This window comes from Stegodyphus dumicola, chromosome 8, assembly GCF_044657685.1.
Source record: "Stegodyphus dumicola isolate Sdum_Otavi_A_Nest chromosome 8, ASM4465768v1".
Lineage (NCBI taxonomy): Eukaryota > Metazoa > Arthropoda > Arachnida > Araneae > Eresidae > Stegodyphus > Stegodyphus dumicola.
Window position 1 is genome coordinate 12,777,496 of NC_140775.1, and position 17,178 is coordinate 12,794,673.

The window sequence follows — 17,178 nt, forward strand, 5'->3', positions numbered from 1 at the left end:
CTTCTAAATTTGCTTTTCCAGTCGTTGACTGTTGAAACATGTTAAGACTTCATTAGATATTTCGTTACTATTTCCTTTTTATTACTTACCGATGAAATTAGAAAATGAAGGCGACATTCATCCAAACTTAAATTTACATTTATTACTTCTGTTAAGGTAGAGTTAAGAATATAAATATATGTATAATATGCCTTAATTAAGGAATTTTATAGTGCAATTAACACTGTTTTGGCTTGTTAATTCTATTCTTATCGTACTCGAGATCTGTTATAAACCCAAAAGCCTACTCTTTAATGTTATAAGTGTTGTATTTTTTGTTATTAAGAGAAAAATAAAAGAAGAAAGCGTTACATATGCTGGTAAATAAAGTAAAACACTAAAAATTCATAAACTTTTAGATCAGGTACGAAAGTACTAACAGGAGTCACCTTCATAACCACACACAAGAAATGAGGCATTATAGTGAAAACAAAATCAATAATGAATGTAACAAATTTTGAAATTAAAATTTTAAGTACAATTTTCGAACTCGTCAACATAAAGAAACTTATTAACGTGAGTTCTGAAATCAGAGCAGTTGACTGATTCCAAGCATTCAGGCAGATAAGTTGCGTGTAACTGTTTAAAACATGACTAAGCACACCAGAACAGAAAGAGTTACACACGGACTTATAAAAACAGTACTGATGCTTAGTAACTGCATTGAATTAACGCTGCAAGCTACTATATTGGAACAGACAATTACATTACAGAAATAATGCAGTGAATGAAAATTATAATTTATATGAGGAATGAATATTCACCTATAAATTAAGAAAAAAAAATAGACCTTTAATAAGCTATCAAAATTCTACATTAAAGCGCAGCAACAAAATGTTTTAAATTTGATTATAAAATACAAAATAGAATAGGAAACACGGTTTCGTTAAAAATCTCAATTTTTATTATAAAGAAAAGCGTAATTCATAGTTATCATAAAGACAAATCACTACATTTTCACCATGTTTCTTATCATTCACCAAAGAACAAACAAGCATAAGGATAAACTACAAAATATTTAGTAACTTTTTACTCGTACTTACCACAGGACATATAAAAAATTTTATACATAAGATCAAGATACGCAGTTTAATACAGAAATCTAGTTCTATAAATCACTTTGTGAGTCTCTCCTCGAGAAACATTTCCTGCAGAAATTTCACGTATAAGTTACCTTTTGCGATAGCTTCCCATTCATCAGTAGAGAAAATTTCCTCTGCATGCTCAAATGAATATCTAAACACACTCTTGTACAAATCATCATCGGAATGCATATTGGCTAACTCTAATATTCTGCACACATTTTTAGCATTCAGATTCGATTTCAGAAAAGATGAGCACCTTTTCTTCAATGCAGGAACATCATATTTATCAGCTACCACGTACAGCTGTTCAGCTGCTTCACCCAAAGATGTTTCAAAACTGCCTGTGTACATGAACAGAAGTAATTTATCCATTATCTGAGGTTCAATATCTGAAATTTTAACGTCATTTTTGTCCAATTCGATCATGTCAGTTTGGAACATTCTGGAAAATACCGGAGATCGGGCGCATAAAACAAATTTATGCGCGGGGAATGTTTCGGAACCGACGATAATATTGATATCCGATAACATACCAGAATTGTAAAGATTTCTGAAGTCATTGTTTATGGAATGGCAATTAATAGATGGTACGTAGGCATAAGAAGATTCCCTTATTTCAGAAACACTGCTGCAATCAGAAAACCTAAATTCGAACTTAAGTCTCAATACGCCGTCAGGATCCACAGCAACCCGTGAAAAGTTCCCACACTTCCAGTTTTTCTCTATTCCGAACAAGTGCTCATTTTCAAAAGAACTAAAACCATTGAATATATTGCTTCTCACGAAAATCGGATTACTTTCAGGATCATTCATCTTGCATAAGAAAATATCAAAGGCTCTGCAACCGTACATTTCATCTTCATATATGTGAAGACTTAAATTCCACTTACAAGACTTCAAAATATCGACATTGAATGAATGGCAGTGTAACACTGTATTAAGTGGCAGGCTTGAGAAATTCTTTATTGGCCACTCAAATGATATTTTCTGTACATTAATAGAAGTTCGTGCTTTTTGTGTCACAACAGGTAAACAAATTTGCAAAATGGGGAGTTCGCATTTTTCACAAGCAGTATACAGTTCGGCTAACGAATCAGATTCATTACAGTCTAGTTTCCCGGTGTAAACATATTTCAGTATTGCCTCCAGTACGTTCGATCCCATATCGAAAACTTGTTCACAAGTCCCTTCTGTGTCTAGTTTTTCTACAAGTTTGGGCCATCTCGCCAACAAAACAGCTTTATGTACTTTGAATTCTGCACCATTTGCGCGCAACACGACATCTGCAAACAGTCCATTTTTGTAAGAAAGAGTAGGCAGTAATTCTTGATCACTAGGACTCAAAGTCAATTCTATAATTAGAATATCATTTTTGAGTGACATAAAAAGAGAATCCCTTTTGCACATCATTGGACATCCCCAAGTAGATTCACCTTCAAATTCTCTAGTACAAACGTTAGAATAAAAAACTGACTTTCCATTCACATCCAGTCCTTGCATTGTGTAATTTATATTACACAATTCTGGAATACCATCAGTTCTTCTGAGGTACACAGCTATGTAGTTTTCATCACTATTCCCTCTCGGAAGTAACAAAATTTGCCAGTTCATATCGGGTAAATAATTAGAAGTAAACTCTGGGCTCCGTAGAAATTGTTTGTTTGGCTGGTGGCACATACTAAACGATGTAATAATCCAGGTAAATACATTTTCCGATTGCTTTTCCATCGTCTGCAGCTCTTTCGCACTCCAATGTGTAAGCTGTTACTTCGAAACTATGCGAATGAATTCTATCGTACGACCTTCGACCAGCTTGAGGGCGATTAAAGGATAGAAAACTTACACAACTTACGTCCACCTCTGTGAATTCTCTCCTCTGGGTCGTCGCAGCAACCATTAAGAATACTTTTCAATCATCTCAAAAGTACGTCATTTAAACCAAATAACGAATTGGACTATAAGCCGACTTTTGGAGTCAGAATAAAAAGCTATATTTGTTTATTTAGGAGCGACGAAAAATTTATTATCATAAATTAATACGATAAAACAAACTGTCTGCGGAAAAATACAGGAAGCAAATTGCGTGGAATTAGACGTCATGGTATTTGAGTTTTATTCGCAACACTACTTTATTTAATTGTAAATAATCTACAACAGCGGTCGCCAACCGGTGGTCCGTGAAAACGTTTTGTTGGTATGCAAAAAAATTGGGACATTATTTATATTTTTATGATTTTTATCATTATTTATATTGTTTAAAAATGAAGAGTAACAAAACTTATTATGGAATATGGATTATACTTTTTTTTTAACCTTAGCTACTACTTTTAGCGAAATTCCTTCTGAATTTAGCAATTTTTTAGCTACTTTTGCAGGTGTATCTAGCGACATTTGAAAGTGAGAGTTGGTATCTATGGCTATGCTGCTGTTATTAATAATAGCACGAATTGGAATTCTCTTTCCTTTTGAATTACAAATATATGCTTTGTAATCGTTAATAACACAGTTTTTCTTCGCAACTTGATGGAGTTTTATGAGAACCATCTGCTTTTATGTTTATAATCGCATCACGGGAAGTTTCTGTTTTTGTTTTGTCTAACTATTGATCGATAGCGTCCATTGCTCAGTAAGCGATGATTATTATGTTTACAATAATTAAAAATTGGAGACATGACACTTTCACTTTATTGATATTGCTTTGCGTTTGCCGGTGCTCTTGCTTTTCGTAAAGTTCCTTTTCAGTGACGCGGAAATGTTAAGCTCTCTGTCAAGAAGATAAGATTTTTGTACTTCTTTTCATATAATTTTTCAATGTGAACGAAATATGTGTATTAGTGAGATGTTTTAATTGTTATTCATAATCAGGGGCGTAGTCTGAGTTTCCATAAAGGCATTCTGCTGAACACCAAATGTTTCGAAAATTATATTAACAAATGAAAATTAGAATTACGTGTCTTGGAAAGTTGATTATTGTTTTTGCGTATTAATATGTTGTTAAACATTGCATAATATGAAAATAATTTAATGCATTTAATCAATAAAGGTGTGAAATGTATATTTTTCAGGTAAGGTTTGTAGACAGGTTACATCATAATTCTTTTGCTTCCTTTATATAGATCGCAGTGTGATATATTTGCAAGTATAATCAATCACCAAATGTGTTAAATTAATTATTGATAAAATTCAAGCAGTCGTACATTTATTTAATGCTGATATTAGCAAAATCAGTTATTCAGTCTTGTAAATTTCAATGATCATGATATGGATACTGTTGGTATTATTTATACATGATATAAATTTACGTGTAAGTTTATTTTCCGTCCAAAACCTAAAATCTCCAAACTGATTTAAAAAAAAAACAGGAACAAATATCACACCAAAAACATGTAATACTTAAATTCGTGTTTTAAAAATAATTACTCTATAACCTTGTTACTTTTAATGGGTGCCTTTCACATTAATAAAATAAAAGTTTGCTAATTATTATTGTATAAATGTATTTACTTTTTTTTAATTCGCATTAGAATTCCGCCAAATATAAAATTATGTATGTAGTGGTCCACGAAGTTCTAAGGGTTGACGACCGCTGATGTAGAATATGTTAAAAAAAAAAAAAAAAAAAAGACCTTTAACCGACTTTTACTTTTTTAAGCGAGTTTGAACTTAACATTGTTCACGTTCTCTGGTAAACAGAATTATTTAATGCCATATATATCTTAGATTATTTATGTAAAATATTGCTTATTTTGTTCTTATAGCGCTTTCCCTTATCTCTGAATACCTATTGAAGCAACCGAAAGAAATCATTCTTACGATTAAAGGCTCGAAAGAAGACAAATTATTAAAAATATTTTTCCATAATATATTATATAGGTTATTCTTCTTTTTTATATGTTGTATTTTTTTATATGTATGATTTTGAGTTATCCGTGAACGTCACAGCCAGTATTATTCTAGTAAATCCAGAGTTGATTGTAGAACTGCGTTTCTAAATTATAAACAAAAGCTGAAGATCGTAGCAGCTCAGGTAATCCTTATTAGAACATTAGAGTATTCTTATCTCCTTCTTTATCTATTTCGCTCAAGAACGTCTAGCTGCATGTCTAGCATACGATTCCAAATTCCGATGAACAGCATCCCATAGAAACTCTTGTCTTCAGCTTCAGACAGAATATCATGTCACTCTGGTCTTTTAATCAGCTTTCCTGTTCTGGCCCTTTCTTCAGTTTAGAAACAAAAAGGCAAATGTCCTTTATCTTATCGAAATTAAAAGTTGAATTTTCATTTCGTAAACAGACCAATTGATTGCTCTAAAGAATTATTCTAACTGCTAATTGAAGATAAATCTATCGAAATCACAACGAATATTAAAATAGATTTATTGTTCTTCCGACATTTAATGTCAATATTTAAGTTAGCCATTGAACTACTAGAGAAGAAAAAATTTTGGTCTAGATATTTTAAATGTTTTGGCCAGCTTAAAAACCTAAGCTTAAATCTCGATATGATGAAGAATGTTTTTGATTTTCACGATCGTCAACAGTTTTAAAAAAAATTAGATAATGCAGAATATCAAAGATTATTGACAACTAAATTATTTCTTTCTTCTACACTTTTTAGAATACTTTAATGAAGATTCTGAATTTGGCAAATATTCAATTTTAAGTCTGTCATTTCCAAAAAACAACAAATTTGTTAATCCCAAACATCAAGTAGCACATGATTTTGTTTATTATAAATGCGTGTATTATAAATGCAAAGTATAAGTGCATGAATATTTTAATTATTTAATCGGCCAATAAACGAAACAGGTGTTCGGCTGAATTTATGAAAACTAAATTATTATTATAAGCTTTTATTTAGTTCACTTATGCTATTTCGCTATAGGTGGAATTTTGTCATCGATTTTTAACCCACTTTCAGATAAGCTATCGAGTTAAAATTTTGTACACACAATTGTGTTTCAAAGGCAATTCAATGTGGTAAAGCGACATTTCAAAATCCGATTTATATTCTTTTGTATTTAAGGTTTAAAAGATCTTTTGCACATTCTTCGTTTAATAAATAAACTAAGCACATCAGAGTTTTTCTGTTTGCACCATCATAAAGAGTGAAAAAAAATCTTTTCAGTGAAACAAATATAGGAAGTATTTTTGTATGAATATTTTCTATGCAATTCATATGAACTCAATTTCTGAATTTTTTGCGAATTTCAGAAAATCGCTTAAGTATTTTAGAACATTTGAGTTTTTGATTTTAAAATTCCATCATCTAAAAATGTATCGTATATAAATTTTTTTAATTTTCACATATTATAAAAGAAACTTTTCGCCCTCTTTTAATGCAAGAATGATAAATAAAATATTAATTTAGCGATTTTCTACTTCCTTGTACGAAGTAAAAAGGAAGTATAGTAATCGCGAAAAATTTCAAGCATCATATTTCACCGAAAATATCGATTTTGATCGCTATCGAATGTAATTTAACGATGTTTTTGCGTGACATCTATACGTAAGGAGAGAATAAAGTACTCTTTTCATCCAAACGAATTATAAAACTCATTTAAAATGGATTCAAGAGAGATTTTTTCGTGGCGTCTGTACGTACGTGCATACGTATGTGTGAATCTCGCATAACTCAGTAATGAATAGCCCCGGAGCGTTGAAATTTTGTATATAGAATTGCTATAGCATGTAGATGTGCACCTCGTATTTTGGTTGCAATCGGCCGCACCAAAAGTATATAAATATATGTATATATATCCACTCTGTTACTCGGCTCGGTAATCTCAGTTTCTTTATTCTTATATGTTTGTAAATTGTGCATTTTTGTGTTTTAAAAATGATTGAATTTGTTGTTCTTATCTTCCGCTTAATGTTTTTATGCCTTTAATAAATCTGCATACAATATTTTTAGAATTATCACAATTTAAAAGTTGTTTAAGGGCCACTAAGCCTAATTATTTTTGCCATGACGGCCATGTTTGTTTACATTTGAAACAGCAGAATACCAGTAGATTTTCTGCCAATCTAGAGAAAGTAAGCTTCGCCTTAGAGAAAGTAACGCCTTCTTATATTATTGCGAATTAAACCATGATTAACCCATTCTGGAATTTATTCGAGGAAATAAGTCTTTAAGATTTACTTCATAATTTTCAATACACATATTTTGCTTTGTCGCGAAGTGAAAACTGAGCAAACTGAATTAATTGAATGAGAAATACTGAATTGGCTGTGAAAAACTGTTTCTTTTCTTTTTTCCCCCCTTTGTTTGCTTAATTTCTTTTATACATCGTTTTAGATTTATAGTATTTGAATAGAACATGTCGCAACAATTTTAAATAATTCTTAAGATGATATAAATTTTGTACAGTCTGAGCTAAAAAAATGAATGACATGTAACGCTGTTAAGTGAACCTAGGTCCAAATATAGTGAATTTTAAAGAGTGCATTTATTTAATTGTGATTTATGCGCTATCGACGAAGTAAATTTAATTGAATCCATTCAGTTTAAATGAAATGCAAGAAAAAATGCGCATAATTCTGTACAAGTCCTGTGGTTTACACATCAGATTTTTTTTAATATGTGGCAGTCCGAAGCAGACGGAAGGGGGAAAAAGCGTTTCTCTGGGAAAAACTGCTTTTGACTTCTGTTCGCCATCTCAGCGCCCTTGATGATGTTTGCAATCCTGGCGCACGTAATGACGAATTATTTTTTTAAAGCTTTAAGTAAAATGCTCGTTGTATCCAATATCTAAAAGTGAATATTAAAAGCGGTTTCTTCATTCTTGAATGACATTCAGTAATTTTTGTCTGTTTCATAATTTTCTTAAAAATTATTCTTTGTGTTTAATAATGACTAAAAATTTCATCATTGATAACGTGTAATTGAGACTAGGAGACAGAAAATAAAATAACATTAATTAAAAAAAGACTTTTATGCAATTAGCTTTTATTTAAAATGGATATCAGAATTAGTGCACGGCAAGAAAAAAAAAGTAATTTATTCCATAGTTTAGTGGGAATATTAGATTAAAGAATTTTATTTATAGAATTTATCTAGAATTTTATATCGCGAATAATAAAAGGGTATTGCACCTAAATAAAAAATCTATTAATTTAATTGTGCTGTCAAATGTATAAAGCCATTACCTTTTTTAATTTATCATAGACGCTCCATGCTTTTATTATTCGCGATACAAAATTGTAGATGCGTTTTGTAAATAAAATTATTTAATCTATTACTCCCATTAAGCTATTTGAGATATAATTTTTTTTTTCATTTTAGGGCATTAATTATCATATGCAACTTCTTAGAGAATTAGGTTTTAATTGCATTTTACTTAAACATTTTAATTTGAAAGTAAGTTGCTCAGAATTTGCTAAAATAATCAAAAATGTTGCGTACTTCCTCAAGTCTGCCCAAAACCAGAACAAATGTAATTTTAAAAATTAAAAGTTTCAAATATTTTTGTATAGTCTCCTATAATTTTTAATTCACATTTTTATTTAAATTCAAATTCTAACGATTATTCTAATAACACATTAAGTCAATATATTATTACCTAAATTACTTAAAACTTTACCAATTGTCTTCGAAGCTTTAAAAAATTTAAATTCACATGAGCATTAAATTCTAAAATTGTATTCCAATAATTTACAATAATAACAATAAAATAATTAATATAACTTTATTTTGCAGTGTCCTTTATTGCGATTCGACAGAGTGGCAATCCTGCGTATGAACTACGTACATCATCACAAAGGTTTTCAGTTGGGATTCGAGCTCGGGCATACCAGCCTAGATGTATTTGTTTATGGCAAAGCACACGATGACTATCTGTCCAAAGAGAAGGACGCCTTCGTGGAGGGCTTGTAGAGACATTAGGTTTTTTTTATGCTGGAGAAGTAAAAAATGTGCAATGCCCTCTTCGGAACTCGAATACACGTTAAGTGTGCTGGCCATTACATCACGAAGGCATGCTAAGAAAGCCGGAGAAATACCTTATATACCCCCTTTTAAAGGGCGACTGGGATAAGGGGATCCAATCGCCAAATCCAAGTAGTAGATAATCACCATGCACCCTTTTTTTTAGTCCGGGCGCCACTGTAGAGACATTATTTTTTTTATTCTGAAGAAGTGAATAATGTGCGGTGCCCTCGCTGGGACTTAAACCTCTCGAATACGTGCCGAGCTGGACATTACACCACAAACACATGCTAAGAAGGAGGGGAATACCTTACAGGTTTTCTAAGAGAAAACTGCCTCCTATACACGTTACACATGGGGAAAGCCAGAAAAACGCCCATGTTGCCAGCCTGTTTCCGAGGATTGGAAACCCCGGATCGAACTACCAGTGTTCAGCCACTTTACCGCTCGGCTGCTGGTGAGTCCAGAGTTAAGCCGGACGTCCCGAACTGTCCAGAACAATCTCGTACCTCAGTGTAATGTCTCTGTTACAAAATATGTTCCAGGAACTGCCTGGTACACGTATGCATTTCGTACACATATGAATTTTGCCACTGGCGTTTCATACAGTCACGAAGATATTGGGGGGGGGCAGAGATATATTTAATAACCAAATAATCATGTTTTTTAAATAAAATATACGGTTTTAGGAAAACTGTACGGTTAACTAAACAACTGATTTGTGAAATAATTTCTGAATTTTTGGTCTTACTGCTCTTCATACTGTGAACAATGGTCCAACCTGTGCATGCGTAGAACCTTGCAAAAGAAAACATGTTAACGAAAAATAATTATACGGTAATAAATTATTCATAGAAAGTTAATAGTAGGTAAAAATTATTCATAGAAAGTTAATAGTAGGTAAAAATTATTCATAGAAAGTTAATAGTAGGTAAAAATTATTCATAGAAAGTTAATAGTAGGTAAAAATTATTGATAGAAAGTTAATAGTAGGTAAAAATTATTCATAGAAAGTTAATAGCAGGTAAAAAATATTCAGAAAGTTATCAGATTACCGAAAAGTTAAGTAGCTGCCCTTGTGTAAAGTTTAAATTGAGGGAATTGATTTTCAAATGATTGAAAAACATAATTTGAAAAAACATAATTGCAACAAATATTTTTTTCAAATGAGTAATATTAATAACAGAACTCTGCGTATTAGGAATAATTGCAGCAACATGAACTATATTTGAATAACAAATGCAGTCATGCAGTTATTAAGTACGGCAAAGCTCATAAGGACTATTTGCGTAAGGTAAGCTATGTCTTTGAGGAGGACTTGCTAAGGGTTTGGTTTGGTTTGGTTTTATTAGATTATGGCAAAGCACTCGAGGGCTATCTGCCTTAAGGGAGGGATGCCTTCGTGGAGGACTTTCTAAGGGAAACTGGCTCGTATACACGTTACACATGGGGAAAACCACGAAAACGCCCATGCAGCCAGCCCGTTCGCGGGATTCGAACCTCGGACCGAACTACCAGTGTTCAGCGATGTTACCGCTCGGCCGCTGGTGGGCGACTTTCTAAGGGAACGGGCTCGTATTCACGTTATACATAGGGAAATAAATGGAAATCAATCATGCAACTAGCCTCTTTTCCTGTGTTCGAACCGCAATCATTTAGTCAAAATTATGTTTCATCCAGGGTCACAATGTATTTCCATTTATCTCCTGCTACATAATTTTCATACACAGTTCTATAAGTTGTTTTGGGTCCAGACACATGCCTCGGCAAAATCTGGTGAACATTTTGTATTTTAGCTTTTTAAATTTGTATACCTTGGTTCATATTTAACTTACTGTTCAATTTTACTTACTGTTGCTAAAAATGTATTTAAAGACTTTGGAACTGATTTCCCTGTCGGTGGATTTTCTCTTGTAACCAATGATCTAACTTTAGAAACATTAAAAACAATACGTACCTTTTTCGGGTATTGGTTTGGAATCTTCTTTCCAGGTAGAAGACATGATTGACGGTGTTTTCACTTTAATAACGTTTTTTAAATAATTTTGCTTATTTTGCTCTAAAAAATTTTAATACCATGCATTTCACAATGACTTTTCAGTTATAAAATAAAAATATTTTACTTCGGAAAGCGCAAAAACATGTCTTTCATCTACAGCTTGTTTACATGCGACATCTTGAAAAAAAGATAAATATAAAAGCAGCAGGTGATTTAAAAATATTTCCTTTTTTAAAAAAAATTTCGTTATGTGTAAACACCCTCTGTACTGTCCTAATCATTATCCGACACAGCGAAGTCAAGAAACCAAAACTTATTTGATAGCTCTAATATTTTTAAGAAATATAATTGTTTAGGTATGATAGTGATTATGACAATATGTATAGCAATTACTCACCTTACAGTTACTGTTTCTCATATTTGTGCCGCACATCGCAGAGTTATTTAAAGAAACTCATATATTTGAAAAATTAAAATTGCAAAGAATATGAACTAATTCCCATTTTCACAGGCGTAAAGTTTTTTACAAACCACTATGATTATATATAAAAAAAAAAAAAAACTCAGTTTTTAGTAACAAAAAAAGCTAAATTAAAAGCACAATGTTTATTAATTAAGTAAATTTAATTCATCATTCTATCGGTGTAAAAAGCAATAATAAAAACTCAAGTGTGTGGTCCACAGTAGCAATTCTGAGGCAGGTTTCTAAACAGAAATACGAAGTTCAGTAGGTACTGAAATAATAGAGTTTAATTACATGTTCTAAACTTAATAAAATAGTTTAAAATTTTTTAGAATTATAAATTTTCAAATTTACTCGAATTTCCTTCAATTTTTATAATTAATTGTTCACTTTCTGCACATTTGTAAAAGAATTTAGCAAAAATAAAAATTACATGGTAGTTAATTCATAAAAATGTTTACATATGCATGCAGAATATTCAACATCAAGGTATTAGACCGAAAGATGTATACCTAATGGAAATACTAATATAAAAAGAGGTTAATTCTATGAGGTATTTTCTCCCTCCTTTCCGCATGCCTTCGTGGTGTAACGATACCACACTTGAAACGTATTCAATAGGTCCAGGTTCGAGTCCTGGCGAGGGCACTGCACATTTTGCACATCACCTGCTTCAAAAAAATCTTAGTGCATCTACGCGTTACAAGGTATTAAAACATAAAATAAAATTATGTTAATTAATTTAATTTAATTTAATTCGGTGTACGTATACATAACGTACGTATACATAACGTTCGTATACATAACGTACGTATACATAACGTTCAAAAGACGTATACATAACGGGAACACTAATATATATATATATATATATGTAAGATATAACAAAATGCGATGGCTGCGTTAAGAAACAATTGGTGATCTGAAATTTAACTATTCTAGATTTTATGCTTCCCCCCCCTAAATTCATCTGTTCTCCCAAACTACATAACGCTGCTTGAAAAATGGAATTAAAACCTAAAATTAACCAATCACATCTTAGCTAACACTTATATGCGTCTACTTAGTATAAATAACGCTTCGCAAACAACTACGTCATTCTTTTTCTTAACTTCTAGCCAGTTAACATCTCCGCGCTGCTTATGCTTTCCTGTCTAAGATGCTTACGTCGTACTTTTAGAGCCAGTGTACATAAAAATTCGCATATTTAAATATAATTGGATAAATGTTTACCAAAATAATTCGATATGTGTGAAAATAAAGATTGGTGATGCGTCAAAATCCAGTTTTTGCTAGCTTCGTCTGCATGCCTGTTTAAAAAAGGATTAATTCTATATATCATAAGGCATTAAAACATAAAATAAAAAATACTATTTCTTAATTTAATGAATTAATTTTAGTTTAAAAATTTAAAATAAATTCTTCAATATTTTAAATATTAATAGGTATGCTATTACATAAAAACATTAGCCTGTTTTGGAGAAATTCCACTTCACAAAAGGGCAACCGTCTCTTTGAAATTCAGGGCTATCTACGCTCGTGTGTTTCCAGCCAACCAGACAGAACAGTATTTCTCAATCTCTGATCCACGGATCAAGTAATCCTTCAAGCCTGCTCTTACGGTCCTCATAGATATCAAAAAAAAAAAAAAAAAAAAAAAAAAAAAAAAAAAATACAAAAATAAAATTCTGATTAACCAAGTACACCATATGATAAATTAAAATCTCACAGTTTTGAAATTAAACAAGGAAATTATGAATAATTTTTTTCTTCGTAAGACTGACATCTGATGAAATATATTTCCGTTTATCCTGCCTACGGACTTCCATTTCAGTTTCAGATACAAAAGAGGGATTTAAAGCACTATAAGTGCTTCTTATTGGCATACATGTAAGCATAGAATAGCTATGCAAGAACTGGCAGGTTTATACATTTAATTTATGTCAATATCAACATTTATTTAATTCAGTTAAAAAACTAAATACTATCCTAACAGCCTTGATTTTTTGAATTAATTTAATTAAATTTAATTCGAAAGTATTAGATCAAGGAATTTATTTATAATGGAAATATTAATACATATATTTAGAAAATGATTAATTCTATTGAAGATGATTCCAAGAGATAGAGATGATGACAGAGAAAATGATTTTAAGGCGTTAAAACCTAAAATAAAAAACTTTTAATACATTTAATTTGCATACAATAAATACTATCCCATCAGCCTTCAATTATAAAAAACGAATATTCATACCAATATATAACTTGATGAATTTTAATTAATTTTATTTTTAAAATATAAGTTTACTAGTAATAACTTATACCGAAAATGTTGTTTTCGAACGGGACACATGTTATGTAGTTAAAGCACTCTTAACTTATAAGAAACGTTTCGTACTGAAAAACCCGAAATCAACTTTTCATCTCTTTAAACAACATCTATATCAGAGAATTACACACAAATTTATTAAAAATTACTAATATATGAAAGAAATGCTTTGAATAAGTTTTGTAAAGGGAAAGACAGTTACACCTAGAAATAAAGTAATAAACACAAAATTTATTCTTCACTTCGAAGTATTTTATAAAGAACTAAATTGTTTTAAAGTGAAATATTCTCTAAATTAAGAAGAAAAATTAGATTATTAATTATTAATTAAGCCAAGATCGTGCAGAGACAAAATATTCTTAATCTGGTCGTAGAATAATAATACAGTAGGAGATGTAAAGTTCGTATAATTCTGAATTTTAATAATATAAGTAAAATGAAATACTTTATTCAAAAACCATGATAAACAAAATTTACAAAATGATTACTAACTATTCATTATGTTTCTTGTCACCTTAATCAAAATCAGGAATCATGAACAAAATTACAAAATGATTACTAACTACTCATTACGTTTCTTGTGACTTAATAAAAAATAAGGAATCATGAACAAAATTACAAAATAACTAACTACTCATTATGTTTCTTAATAAAAAATAAGGTATCATGAACAAAATTACAAAATTTTTAGTAACTTTTTACCATGGCTTTAGTTACTTACCAAAGGGCATGTTAAAAATTTTAAATATGAATTCAAGATCGGAAATTTATCACTCAAGTCAAGTTGCACGTTTCAGATTTTTTTTCGAAATCTGAAACGTGCAACTTGACTTGAGTGATATTTTGAGTTGTATATAAATAAATCATTTTGCTGTAAGTTTTTTCTGAACTACCATATCTTGCAAAAATTTCATATAGAAATTCTCTTTCGCTTTATTTTTCCATTCATCAGTAGAGAAAATTTCCTCTGCATGTGCAAATGAAAACTCAAACACACTTTTGTATAAATCATCATCAGAATGCAAACTGGCTAACTGCAGAATTCTGCACACATTTGCAACGCTCAGATTAGAGATCAGAAAACATGAACACTTTTTCTTCAGAGCAGGGACATTGTATTTGTCGGCTGCCACGTAAAGTTGCTCAGCCGTTTCGTCAGACGATTTTTCGAGATTTCCGGTGTACATAAACAGAAGGAATTCGTCCATTACCTGCGGATCAATATCCGAAATCTCGACGTCATTTCTTTCCGATTCGATCATGTCAGTTTCGAACATTCTGGAAAACACCGAAGATCGGCCGCATAAAACACATTTATGTGCGCGTAGTGTTTCGGAACCAACGATAATATTGATATCCGATAACATACCAGTTTTGTAAAGATTTCTGAAATCATTGTTAATTGAATGGCAGTTAATAGAAGATACGTAGGCATAAGTAGATTCCATTATTTCAGAAACATTGTTGCAGTCAGAAAACTTAAATTCGAATTTAAGTTGCAATACATCATCAGGATCCACAGGATTCTTTCGTGAAAAATCGGCACATTTCCAGTTTTTCTCCGTTTCGAACAAGTGCTCATTTTCTGAAGAATTAATCCCATCGAAGGATACTTTGCTTCTCACAAAGATAGGCTTGGTTTCAGGATCGTACATTTTGCAGAGGGAAATATCAAACATTCTACCATGCAGTGCATCTTCACGTATGTGAAGCCTCAAGTTCCATTTACAAGACTTCAAAATATTCACACTGAATAGGTGGCAATGTATCCTTGTATTCATTGGCAAGCTTGAGAAATTCTTTATTGGCCACTCAAATGATATTTTCCGTACATTAATACGAGTTCGCGCCTTCTGTGCGACAACAGGTAAACACTGCAAATCAAGGAGTTCATATTTCTCACATGCAGCATACAGTTCCGCTAATAAATCAGATTCAATGCAGTCTAGTTTTCCGGTGTAAACATATCTGAGTATGGCCTCCAGCACGTCCGATCTCATATCGAAAACTTGTTCACAAGTCCCTTCTGTGTCTAGTTTTTCTACAAGTTTGGGCCATCTCGCCCACAAAATGGATTTATGTACTTTGAATTCCGCACCATTTGCGTGTAACACGACATCTGCAAACAGTCCATTTTTGTAAGGAAGTGGCGGCAGTATTTCTTGATCACTTGATTCAGACACGGTGCTCATCGTCAGTTTTATAATTAGAACATCATTTATGAGTGACTTAAAAAGAAAATCCTTTTTACAGCACGTGGGATATCCCCACGCAAACTCACCTTTAAATACACGGGTACAACCTTTTGGACCGAAAACTGACTTTTCACTGCTATCCAGTCCTTGCACTGTAAAATTTATGTTACACAATTCTGAAATATCATCCATTCTTTTGAGATAGACAGCTGTGTAGCTTTGATCAAGATCCCCTTCGGGAAATATCCTAATGTGCCACTTCATATGGGGTAAACAATTCAAAGCAAACTCTGGGCTACATAGAAATCTTATCTTAGGCTGATGAAACATGCTAAAATTTTCAATAATCCAAATGAATGTGAATCTATTTTCCGCTTGCTCTTCCATCATGTAAAGAAGGTTTTGAGCTCTTTGACACGTTATCCGTTAGGGCGTAATTGCGCGTGTCAATTCGATCATTTGACCTTGGACGAGCATTGAGAGGATAAAAGACAGAAACATCCTATACGTCACTTCCTCAAAATGTCGCCACTGTTACTTCTCTGCATTGTAACAACAGCGGGCGCGGCAGGAGCACTTATCAGCCGTTGTTTAATGCGATCACGTTTTGCACGACTATTTTGATAGCATTAAACGATGAGAAAAAAACATCTTCAAAATAGCAATGGAATTTGACTCACCAAGAAATATCAATAAACACATAAATAGGTATTTTCGTAGCATTTTAATTAGAAAAATGCAAAAGTTTGTTTATGGAACTGTTCATAAATTCATTTATTAACTCTTCATACTGTTTCTGGAAATTATTTGACGGATGCTGCTGTCTTAATATTCGTAAGGCATCCCTCATTGCAGGAGAATATCCCAGTAAAAATTTTAATTTAAGGAAAAAGGGCAACCTTAGTTTTTTGTATATCTTTTCAGAGAATTTCAAGGGCAAAGAAAATAATCTGCAGAATTTTTTATTTTTTGGGCTTTGTTTAGGAAGAAGAAATGTCTGATCACCCTCAAAATCTATAAAGTTATTGATGAAAAGCTACATCAAACTAAGGTTGACGAACCAGAAGCCGACCGGTAGAGTCGCTGAATACAGGTAGTTCGACCTGGAGCCAACTCGACCAAACGGACTGGTTATATAG

The 17,178-nt window shown here is 31.9% G+C and overlaps 1 protein-coding gene across 1 annotated transcript; it reads right to left on the bottom strand.

The window, feature by feature from the left end:
- Positions 1-873: 873 nt before the first annotated feature.
- Positions 874-16,497, bottom strand: LOC118184978 (uncharacterized). The gene is made up of 2 exons (XM_085822879.1): positions 14,717-16,497; positions 874-2,885 (listed from the first exon to the last, which is right to left on the bottom strand). The coding sequence occupies exons 1-2, from the start codon at positions 16,427-16,429 to the stop codon at positions 1,155-1,157; spliced, it is 3,444 nt and encodes a 1,147-aa protein (XP_085679005.1). The 5' UTR covers positions 16,430-16,497; the 3' UTR covers positions 874-1,154.
- Between the last annotated feature and the right edge of the window lie 681 nt (positions 16,498-17,178).

Bases quoted from the DNA above. Each gene is read 5' to 3' on its own strand.
- LOC118184978 (XM_085822879.1), bottom strand. From the start codon at position 16,429: ATGATGGAAGAGCAAGCGGAAAATAGATTCACATTCATTTGGATTATT. The intron at 2,886-14,716 runs GCAAAATGATTT...TCGAAGTAACAG, and splicing joins TAGTTCAGAAAAAACTTACA to CTTACACATTGGAGTGCGAA.